The 12,474-nt window shown below is 38.8% G+C and overlaps 1 protein-coding gene across 2 annotated transcripts in view; it reads right to left on the reverse strand.

The window, feature by feature from the left end:
* The window catches only part of GABRA2 (gamma-aminobutyric acid type A receptor alpha2 subunit), a 56,879-nt gene that overhangs the window by 13,658 nt on the left and 30,747 nt on the right, over nt 1-12,474 (reverse strand). For both annotated transcript variants that reach the window (XM_030449618.1, XM_008491816.2), the window contains 2 exons: nt 2,672-2,892; nt 326-408 (listed from right to left, as the gene is read on the reverse strand). In XM_030449618.1, coding sequence (XP_030305478.1) covers nt 326-408; nt 2,672-2,892 — 304 coding nt within the window. The remainder of the gene's footprint in view (nt 1-325; nt 409-2,671; nt 2,893-12,474) is intronic.

Here is a 12,474-nt window from a genome sequence, read left to right on the forward strand (position 1 = left end):
GATACAGCACATCCATTCTACACAGGCTATGTGGACCCCTGTCTGTATTTATTGGCACGGTTCGTATGCTGGCATAAAAGTAGATCAGTGCAGTGATGAATAAGGTGCACAGTGTTTATTGTTAAATGGAGGCAAGAAAGCTTTAGAACACATTAGAAGACACAAAACTGAACAGAGAAAAGAGATCTTCACATGTCAGGCTATGATGTTTTTAAAAGTACTGCCAGTACTGTAACATACCTCCCACCTAACAGCTCACTGAAACAAAGCAATGCTGAGCAGTGTTAGATGTTCACTAACCAAAGACTACTTGCTATTTACTTACAGCTGCCAAATTTCAGTGGGCATGAGTGAGCATCCATAGGGAAGTCCTCCAAGTGCATTGGACATTCAGCTTGCACTGTAAGCCTACAAGGAAAAGACCGCTTTGTTTTTCAGTCAGTTAGCAGGACAAGAAAATTAATTCCACAGAAATGAACAGGGTTCATGCTGATTTAGGAGATGAAATTGGAAAGTTATATTAAACTAATTAAAATTCAAATAAGCTCTTGCTTCCTCCCTTTTATGTGTTGCTTTGGAAAGCACTGGCTTATCAAGTCAAAAACCTGAAAGAGCTGACCTCAAAACTACAAGGAAAGACCATTTAAATGAAAATATAAATTATGTAACTGCAGGTTCTTAAGAACAGTCATTTTCTTCTCATACTATTCTGAGCTATATGTGTGATTACATGACTCTCAAAGGCTCATTACAAAAGCACACAATATACAGTTAATTTGTGAAAGGCCTGTGCTTCATAGGTTTTTGAATATTTTTTTAAGTTTGAGTGGAAGATTTAGAAAAAAAATTGGGTTCTTTCAAAAGATTGCTGCTAATTCTTCATGTTACTTGTGATTATTTTCTTTTCATATAAGCATGACTGTATGTTTACAATGATTCATTTTGCTTATTTTGTGAAATTCTCAGCATTACCTTGGTTTTAAATATGGGGATTAATACAATAAAAAATAATTTAAACCAGTCTGAACAAAGTTTTTGACACATTTTCCCATTATTTTTAACTGTGGGGGAAAAAACCAAAAAACAACCAAACAAAAAAACCACACACAAAACCCCCCTAACTCTACTTCTCCTTCACATCCTGGAAATCTCCTGTAGGTGGAAATTTTTTTTTGATGTCTTGGTCCCTCCTCATCCAGCCTCAAACATCAGCTGTGTCCCAGTGTACTCCCAGTGGCTCAATGTATTCCTCACTCTTCTCCTGCCCTTCCACCCCAAAATATTTAATTTTTTCCAATTTTTCTGCCCTCTAGGGAAGTTTTTCTGAAGTCAAGAGTCAGCAAACAGCTGGAGGAACAGGAAAGAACTGCTTCAGCCTCTGATATAAACCACAGTATCATTTTAAATAGACAGATGACTGTTTAAAATCCATACAATTATAACAGTTTAATCTTACACCCTCAGAAGCAACATTCTTAGAAGTCATGAACTTATGAAAAAGTCAAGAAATTTCTTAGTTAATTCTAGCTGACATAACCCTCCCTAAGGTTTCTTAAAGGATTCTTCGTAGTAGTAGTAGTTTCAAACAGCATTTCTTATTATTTTTTTAACACATAATACTTTTTGGAGGCAATTTATACAGATACAAATTCAGATATTAATTGGAGGGTCTCAATTTATTTCTACCAAACTTTCCTGAACCTTTCCAACAATCACATCATTAAACACCACTGGTAGTCTACCCATCAACACTCAGTACTATTAGACTTTGGGTGTTGTGTAGTAAATAAGGATTAAGAGATGCTGGTACAACTGCATGGAAAAGATGCACAGTCCATATTTGCTTTCCAGCTCAGACCTTGTATCTTAAGCTGGAGATTTTATGTCTGCTTTCACAGCAAACTCAGCTATTAAATATCCTCAAAGAAGAATAAAGAAACTAAGTCAGGCGTTTCTGGAAATTTGAATACAAAATTTTCCTACCTCATGTAGGCAACATTATTGCAAAAAGTAATTAAAGTAATCAAATAAGAAATCCGTGTTGTAAAAATGCTGCTTATGCTTTTGCAAATAAGATGTTTATATGTTTTCATAAATTATTTTCCAAGCAAATTTAATACATTTTATCAGCTAAATGTTTATCTTAGCTGCTAATGATGCACAGGATGCGAAAATTAAAACTCTAAGTAAAATACTGTAATTAGATATAAAGAAACAGTTATTAGGGAGAAAGACATTCTCCCTGTAGTTCTTCCTGGCAAGAATTTGAGGCCTTATTAATCCTCTCTTCTTACAACAGGTACAGTAAATGGCAAATATCATGTGCTATTTTAATTGTTCTAAGATGGAAATGGTAAACTTAAAAAAAAAAAAAAAAAAGAGTATGCTTAACAGTTCTTCTACAATGATTCTCATCTCATTTATGCAGTACTGCATAAAGTACTTTTAAATGCATTATAGAGGTATGAAAACTGAGGAACATGAAGGAAAATTGATCTAACTCAATCAGCTACCAAACTTGTAACAAAGCTGGAAACAAAACATGTTTTCCTAACATTCTTTCTGCTGGCACAGAAATTAAACAACGAAGAGTCCTCCTGGAACTTTCTTTGCCACCTGGAAAAATGACATTGAGAAACAGTTTGAGGGGAGAACAGAGGAAAAGACTGACCTCATGGTATACAAGAGAGTCCCATCATCTTGGATCCGTAGAAGCTTGTTTGGCATTGTCATGTTATGAGCAACTGACTTCTTTCCATTGTGAAAAAATGTATCTGGGGTCCAGATTTTGCTGGCCATTAAGTTGTTCAATCGCAGGATGTTCATTGGGCCCTTAAACTTTAATCTCTCATCTTTCCATTTCTGACGGAAGAAAACATCTATTGTGTATTCCTGTAATTGAACAGAGATATGCTTTTTTTTGACACAATGAAACATTACCCTGCCTTTGAAGGCCAAAACAGCCAATTTCTGATTGCCAAAATTCCCCTTGTAAAATTTTCAAGGGAGAACAACCATCACACAAAATTGTATTATACTGAGAATAATAGTAAGTCAGTTTATTAAGGTGTTAATATTTTCCTGCATGATTGCTAGCTGTTGATAGTATATCAAACCCTGCCAAAACTTAGATTTCTGTAACTGATACACACAGTACCTGTGACAAGGGTAGTTCCAATAAACACAGCTATTTTACATAAACAAGTAAGAAAAAATACAAAAAACTACATTGAATAGTTCCTACAGCAGATGTAACTGAAGGAGTGTAATTCAGAACAGAGATAATGATGGAGATTGGAAGTTCTACAAGGCAGCTTGGCAGAAGGAAGAGTTTTCCAATAGGGAAAAAAAGGAAGGCCCTGTAGTGGTACGGACTTAATTAACAAAAAGTAGATAGGTAGAGAACAATAGCTGATGATTAATAGGTGAGACACTGCCTGCTGAACTTCACTCTCATGCCTAATCTTGGGAAGGATTTGCAGTCCAGAGGAAACAGACTGAAGACCTGTGTCACCCAGCAATGGGCATCCAGTTGCTGTTCTGACAAACAAACAAAAAGTACCCTTTAAATATTGATAATGTAAATTCACAAACTAACATCACATTGGATCTGTACATTGATTTAATGGTTTGCTCCTGTCAGCACAGCATATAAATTAGACATGAAAAAGCTTAAAAACTGCATTGGAGGGAAACTGCATTCTGTGTATTGGCCACTGCTACCTTGATGTAATTGCAGTTTTGTTGGAAGTGTGTAAAATGGACTCAGAATTTATAAGTATTAGTATGTTACAACAGACTACTGCTACAATTACTCTGTAAATGCTACAGGCTACATAAACCATTTTCAAGTAAATTATCTTTGAAGGGACAAGTCTTGATGGAATTGAATTATATAAAATATTTGAGTGATTTCAATATAAAAGTGATTTCAAGGAACTTATCAGTGGCCATCACCTTCTGCTGGCTCATTTGTGTGCTGATTAACAAGGCTTAAGTTTTTTCTCAGTCGGTCATATGGTGATACAAAAAGAGTGCTGAGTAGGCACTGATCGTTTCCAGATCAGGGCCAAAGGCTAAGAAATAAATAAAGAAAACAAAGTAAAGTGTGAAATAAAGAAAGAGAATTCTGTTACCTGAAGGAGCTTGGCAGGGGCAGGTAAGAAAGCAGTTGTCATTGTGACAGGCTCTTGGGGAGATCTTTTTGGAATGGTGAAATGCAACACATAACCCAACCTGGCAAAACCCACAAGCCCAATTTTTAGCTCTACCAAGAGACTTAACATTACTATAACACAATCTTGTCATTTTTCTAATTAAAATTTTGGTTACTCAATAAAACTAATCACAGTACACTGAATATTAATTTGCTCGCATTTCTTTAAAGCCAGCTGCCATTATCTCCAACATTACTTTAGTAAACATATCTGGGAATTACAAATTCATGCACTTCTAAAACACCATGTATTTCTTTGATATTACATCTGATCTTTTACTGTCTCTGATCACAGCTGGAGACACTGCCTCATGACAACTAATTTGCCCATTTCTCTATGATAGCTCACATACAATTGTCCTGTTTTATTTTCTGATTTATATGCTGTTTTACTTGCTAAATATCATGTAACTTAAAATCCTATTTACAAATTCCAAGCTACCTATCAGATCAGTTATTGACCATAGAATGTCACAAAATGCACAGAATCGTGGAGGATCAGGAGCAGCAGGAACAATTTGCTTGAATTAGTTGTAAGATATGAAATCTAGCTAGAAATACTGGGCAATTCAATGAAAACAACTGCCCTAAAAACCTCCTTGTGGTTTCTGTCTGAGGGGCTTTGCCAATAGATCACTGATGTGTATGAGACAATTGATGTCTGAGCTATAAAGTGGAAAGAAGACACTGAGGGAGTAAGATTCTGAAACCCCATTGAAAATCAACAGAAGTCAGTGATAAGTCCTACAAGTTCCTTTGACAAATATCTTCTACACATAAATTATTAGACTATAAATCTGAAGGTTTTGTAATAAAGCATTTCAAAGTTTCTTCACTGTCTTCCAACAGATTGAAAAAGAATTACAGGAGCTATAATAGACAAAAAACCCCAGACATGACATGCCTCTAAATCACAGAATCACAGAATGGCTCAGGTTGGAGGGGACCTTAGAGATCATCTACTGGCATCTTAGCCAGGCAAGTTCATTCAAGGCCTCATCCAACCTGGCCTTGAACGTCTCCAGGGATGGGACATCCACAGCTTCTCTGGGCAATCTGTTACAGAGTCTCACCATCCTTGTACTGAAGAACTTTCTGCTAAGATCCCATCTAAACCTATTCTCCTTCAACTTAAAGCCATTTCCCCTTGTCCTATCACTGGATGCTTATGAAAAGTCCTTCTCCAGCCTTTCTGTAGGTTTCCTTCAAGTATTGGAAGGCAGCTATAAGGTCCCCCCAGAGTCTTCTCTTCTTCAGGCTGAACAATCCCAGCTCCTTTAGCCTCTTCTCGTAACAGAGGCGCTCAGCCCCTGAATCATCTTTGTGGCCCTCCTCTGGACTCATTCTAGCAGATCTATGTCCTTCTTATGGTGGGAACACCAAAACTGGATGCAGTATTTGAGGTGGGGTCTCACAAGTACAGTATAGAGGGGGAGAATCACCTGTCTTGATCTGCTGGCCACGCTCTTCTCATTCATCCTAGGATATAGTTGGCCTTCCAAGCTGCATGAGTACACTGCCAGGTCATGTTGAGCTTCTCATCAATCAGCACCCCCAAGTCCTTCTCTTCAGGGCTCCTCTCAATCAGCTCTGTACCCAGCTTGCAATTATGCCCGGGATTGGTCTGACCAAGATGAAGGACCTTGCACTTGGACTTGTTGAACCTCATGCAGTTGACACTAGCCCATTTCTCAAGGCTATTAAGGTCCTCTGGATGGAACCCTTCCCCCAAAAGAATCCACCACACCACACAGCTTGGGGTCATCAGCAAACTTACTGGTACACTCAGTGCTGTTCTCCATGTCACTGACAAAGATGTTAAGCAACACTAGACCCAGAGCAGACCCCTGAGGAACTCCACTTGTCACTAGTCTCCAGCTGGACACCAAGCTGTTGATCACAGCTCTTTGAGTGCGACCATCTAGCCAGCTCCTTATCCATCAAGAGGTCCATCCATCAAGAGGTCCATCCATCAAATCCATGTCTCTACATCTTAAGAGAAAAGGATGTCATGTGGGACAGTGTCATATGCCTTGAACACATCCAGACAGATGACGTCAGCAGCTCTTCTCATATCTATCAGAGCTGTAAGTCTGTCCCAGAAGGCCACCATATTCATCAGGCACAATTTGCCCTTAGTGAAGCCATTCTGGCTGGTACTGGTCACCTAGTTGCTTTTCATGTGCTTTAGTACAGATGCCAAAATGATCTGCTCCATTATTTCAGCTGGCACAGGGGTTAAGATGGACTGGCTTGTAGTTCCCTGGGTTTTCTTTATGCCTTTTTAAAAATGGGGGTTATGTTTCCCCTTTTCTGATCTGAGGGAACTCCTCCAGACTGCCACAACTTCTAAAATATGATGGCTGGTGGCCTAGCAACTTCAGCCACCAGTTCCTTCAGGACCCATGCATGTATCTCATCAGGTCCCATGAACTTGTGCACTTTCAGGTTCTCTAGGTGTTCCCGGACCTGATCTTCACTTACTCTGGGTTGTTCTTCACTCTCCCAGGCCCAGCCACTTCCTTGATTTGGCTGGTGTAGCTTAAGGGATTACCAGTGAAGACTGAAGCAAAGTCATTGAGTACTTCAGCCTTCTCTTTATCCTCAGTAACCAGGTAACCTGTATCCCTCCAGAGGGCCCCCATATTTTCTCTTGTTTTTCTTTTTTCTTAGACATATCTGTAGAAACCTTTTTTTGTGATCTTTCATGTTCCTGGCCAGATTTGTGTCCATCAGGACTTTAGCTTTTCTAACCTGGTTTCTCGTTTCACAAACAATTTCCTAGTAATCCTCCCAGGTTACCTGTCGTTTCCACTCTGTGGATTTGCCTTTTGTGTTTGATTTTGACCAGGAGTTCCTTGTTCATCCATACAGACCTCCTGGCCTTTTTTCCTGATTTCTTCTTTTTAGGGATGCAGTGCCATTGAGTTTGTAGAAGATGATCCTTGAAAGTCAACCAGCTTTCCTGGGCTCAAAACAAAACAGTGACATTTCAAAAACCTACATTGATGCATGGCAGCTGCGTAGGAAGCAAAACAAGCATGACAGAATCAGAGCTGCAGCCTTGATAGGTATCACTGCCAAATCTCTAACTGATCCACAGGTAATTCTATCTCCCTATTGCACTTATCCATCCAGACAGTGCTGGAAATATTTATTTGCAGAATATTCCAATTAGAAGATGGATGGAAAATAAACCAAGGTTTGGTGTGAATGATCATGAACACCTTCTCCTTCCATTCAGCACAATAGCAATAAAATATCATAGAGTTCTTAAATAACTTATCTTTCTGTAGACCTGTACTGGGTTTGCATGGCAAGGTTTTGGTAGTGGAGGAGGCCAAAGAGGTGGTTTCTGTGAGTAGCTGCTAGAAGCTTCCCCCATGTCCAAGAGAGTCAATGCCAGCTGGCTCCAAGAGACCTGTCGCTGGCCAAGCCCATCAGCATTGGTGGTAGCACTGCTGGGATAATACATTTAAGAAGGGAGGAAAAAAACCTGTGTAACTACAGCCTAAGAGAGGACTGAAAGTACTTGAGAGGAACAACTCTGCAGACACACAGATCACTGAAGAAAGAGAGGGAGGAGGTGCTCGAGGTGATGGAGCAGAGATTCTCCTGCAGCTTGTTATGAAGACCATGGTGAGGCAGGCTGTCCCCCTGCAGCCCATGGGGGTTAATGGTGGAGCAGATACCCACCTGCAGCTTGTGGAGGATGCCGTGATGGAGTAGGTGGATGCACCCAAAGGAGACTCTGGCACCATGGAGAGCCCACACTGGAGCAGGCTCCTTGCAGGACCTGTGGACCCATGGAGAGAGAAGCCCACCATGGAGCAGGTTTTCTGGCAGGACATGGGACCCCACAGGGAACCCACACTGGAGCAGTTGGTTCCTGAAGGACTGTACCCTGTGGAAGGGATCCATGCTGGGGCAGTTCATGCAGAACTGTTGCCCGTGGGAAGGACTCACATTGGAGAAGTTCATGGAACACTGACTCCCATTGGAGGGACCCCATGCCAGAGCGGGGAAACAATGTGGGGAGACTACCCCTGAGGGGGTGGGGCTGCAGAGACCGTTTGTAGTGAATTGACCACAACCCCTACTCCCCATCCCCCTGTGGCAATGGGGAGACAAGGTAAAGAAATACAAATAAAGTTAAGTTTGGAAAGAAGGGAGGAGTGGGGGAAGGCATTTTCCTTTCAATTTTATTTCTCACTACCCTTCTCTGATTTGCTTAGTAATAAATTAATTTTTTTCCCACGTTGAGCCTGGTTTGCCCATGACAGTAATTGTTGAGTGATCTCCCTGTAGTTGTCTCAACCCACAAGGCTTTCATTATATTTTCTGAAATATTTTCAGCTGAGGAGAGGAGTGGCTTTGGTGGGTACCTGGCATCCAGTCAGGGTTAACTCCCCACATGACCTCAATGCATTTTTCAAACGAAGTACTGGATTCTAAATTTTATATGAAGGGAAACCAAGGCACTGAGATGAAACTAACTTGTCTCAGTTCATTTACAGAATGATTATGAAAAGCAAAATACAAGGTATGCTTCTTGCATCCTATTACTATTTTTATTGACCTCATGTTCCCTCCTGAGCCAAATCTATTCTACTTATGAACATAAATATCCCTATCATAAGTAGCATATAAAAATAAAAAATGGAAAGCTAATAAAGTATTTTTAATATAATCAATATGATAAAAAGTCAGCATTTTTCAAAAGATGCTGCATAAATATTATGTAATGTTTCCAATTCCATATATTCCATGCCATACACCACTTTTTGGTAAATTCTCTGTAGTGTTCTTTCTGAAAAGGACTAATATTCTGTTAGAAATGCAAGCCTGGACTCTAGAAAAAAAGACTCAAATAAATACCCAACATTAATTTTATACAATGTGCAGATATTCTCCTGTATGAAAAAACCTGTGTTGTCCCTGGACATTACAAAGTGCCCCTCCAGTGTATCTCAACAAAATTACAGGAGTGTACTTCCCAGGACTACAAAGGATTTTGTGATCATTTCTGGACAAGCAAATGCTTCCTACTGATTTGTATCTGAAATGCTTTCACATCTGGACTCTAACACATGTATTATACCTGCTTATGTGAAATTTTAGGGACAGATGAGAGATTCTTACTGCACTGTTAAGAAACACTGAGCCTCTCCTAGTTCAATGGTCAGAAGAATAAAATGGAGAAATGGAGAAAATTCCATTCTTCTCTTAAAATGCAGTTGTTCTGCATGACACTACATACAGTTAAAGACCTTAATATCTCTGGGAGAAGTTTTAGCAGACCTGAGTATAGGTAATCCCTTCTCATTAAATGGCACTCTTCCTTTTTGCTAAGGCTAGGTTTGTTTGGGAAAAGTTCAAACAACAAAAAATGTACTCTCATCTTCTTAGCTAATGGTTGACAGATTTTGGCTGACTTTGGCACCTGAAGTAAAGATGGAAGTATTCCAAACACCTTGAAAATTGTGAGTGTCCATTAGCAATCAGTATTGTTGTGGAGCAGTCTGAACATTTTATTAATCACTCCCTGGAACACAACATTTGATTTAGTAAATCGTTCAGGCCAATGTTCCTATTCCCTACTTGTAAAAATTTTTCTCAGTCAGTGCTCTAAAAGTTTGACTTTTTCTTGGCTACTGTTAAAGCCATTACCTGACATATATATATAAACAAAAAAGAAAACTTTAAATACTGTAAACTGTAAAACTTTTCAGAGGCAAATACAAAAAATCAATAATAAGGAAAGACAGAAGTGGCAATGGCACAAGTTTTCTTATTGATTTGTTAAAAACAGTGAAAAATACTGTGCAAGTTTGTGATGCAACTTCTGCAGATTAGTTTGCCAAACTTCCATACTAAGGAAGCTTTTGAGTGAATACTGAAATTGGCTTTACAGTGGGAGAATCAAATCATCGGTTTCTTGTCTTGGTAATTTCTGTCTTTGTGGGAAAGTTTTATATGTGGGCAAATGGCACAGGCAAGGGTTAACACTAACAGTCTGCAAAAACCTCATAGTTCCTCAGGCTCAGTGTTGTTTACCTAGGTCTCTACCACAGTGTACAAAGAATGTTTCTATCATCTCCATCTCATTTTCTACATCCTTCTCTAAAAAAAAAAAAAAATGCCTACCAATATACAGACTGAAAGTGTTCAGGATGGAATTCTTCTCACTGCTCCAATCACAAACACTGACTACTCAGGCTTTGTGAAGTACTTCACTAGCTTTATATCTAACAGACCTTACTGCACAGATATATGAACTGAGTCCATTTGTTCTTTTCCAAAGTGTACCTTCTGATGTGTACAAAACCCATTAGCTCAAAGCAGAAAACAAACAGACAGCCAGATATTCCTTTCAGGTCTTTGGGAAATGCAGATCTTATTGGGGAATAGAATTCTTGAAAATATTCCAGAAAAATCCCTTATGGAGGAGTACTGCAGTTTGAAACCGCACTGTTGTTTATTTTTTATCAGAAACAGCCCCGATAAAACTATCCTATCACTGCATTTCAAAGGAACTTGTATTCATTTTTAAGTACCTAAGTAATGTCTGCCAGATATACGCAAACTTTAATACTATAAAGAAAAAGCTGGCATATTTCTAGGGAATTGTGGCATGATTTTCTTCTATGTGAAGAACTCATTTCAAGCCTTTTATTTCTGCTTTGTTTGCCAGCTTCAGTCATTTTTGTCTAAGCATTTAATCTAAACATGAAATATTGGGAAAAAAAACCTGGAAAAATGTTTAACCAATTTGAACGATAGCATCTAGGGAAGAAAATGTCTTACTGTTCATACCCATCTGTGAAAAGAACTTTCTTTAAATGGTTTTCTCTTTTTCTTTCCATAGACCTGATGCAGAATGAAATCTGAGTCTAAAATAAGCACTGATGAGGGATAAGAAAGGTATGTGAAAGACATGAATTGGCACTACTGAGAAATGACTACAGGATATTATTCACATTGCTGTCACTGCAAATACAAACATTTCTCATTACTTTTTTATTCAGGCATGGAGGAAGAGCCACGCCAAAACACAATGGATGTCTGGTGCCAGGGACAGGAATCAAAACAAACGGTACATTGAGAGCTAATGTCAGTGAAGGGCTTGGACACAGCTTCTGACAAATCAATCTCTAATATTGATGCACTCAGTGGGATGCTACACAGGGGAACAAGTCTTCCCAAGAGAATAAAAGGAAATAGATTCTACAAGAGATCATATGAGATATTCTCCTCAAAATTTCAGCCTATGGATTTAACTTGAAACTGGACCTGTAGTAAAAAGGAATAGAGAAACCAACTTGCTGGCTTTTCAGAAATATATCAGTGATAAAAAGGCAACATAAATGCTCCCCATACAGGAAAACCATGTGCATTTATTATTTCTGTTCACCTTTTAGTATTCAGTCTTCTGTTAGTGAGCTAAAATAAAAGCTACAGAAAACAGTTGCAGTACTTGTATTTTAATACTTGTTGTCCCCGTTTGGGCTCGGATAGAGCTAATCACATTTGTGAAAAAAATAATCTTGGCGCATTCCTTTATTCTGTCCTGTCTTACTTATCATATACTACTTGTAAAGCTTCCCTCCAGGATGGAATGAGGAAGTCTGCAAAATATACACAGAAAACATGGTCCCCAGTTCAGCCACTCTGCCTGAAGAACAATCCTCATTTATGAGGGGTGACAGATGGTGTAACAATCTTTGCAGACATTTCAGGATTTGATCTTGAGCCGTTATTGAAAAAATTTTTCTGGCTACATTTGAAAAATCAGAAACACTTATTGAAAGCTTGTTCAAAAACTGACAAGATGGAACTGTGTATAGAAAAGAATTAGTTGGGTATGAGAGTTTCTGCAGATAGGTATTTATCTTTCTTCACTGTAGAATGAAAAACTGGAAGTATACCTGATAGAAACTAGGAAAAATTGTTGTGTACAGAGAAAAACAAAGATGTAACTGCAGTAAATTAAACTTCCCAATGATAATGTAAGGCTAATGGTGAAAGCTCAAGCACAAAACTTTCAGAAAGCTTGTTAGTTGTAAAATACAAGAAAATAGATTCAGGTCCTGCCACCTACTAACCATATGCTGAAGGAAAGCAGGAAGGACTGGTCCTGGTGACAATTAGGAAAGCTGCTCTGATGCAAAGCCTGGCAAGAACTTTACAAAGCTTTCTTCACAGTAAATCTTATATAAAGATTCTCAGTGGCTACATGCTCTGCCTTATACACATTA

The sequence above is a fragment of the Calypte anna genome, chromosome 4A (assembly GCF_003957555.1).
Source record: "Calypte anna isolate BGI_N300 chromosome 4A, bCalAnn1_v1.p, whole genome shotgun sequence".
In the NCBI taxonomy this organism is placed as follows: Eukaryota; Metazoa; Chordata; class Aves; order Apodiformes; family Trochilidae; genus Calypte; species Calypte anna.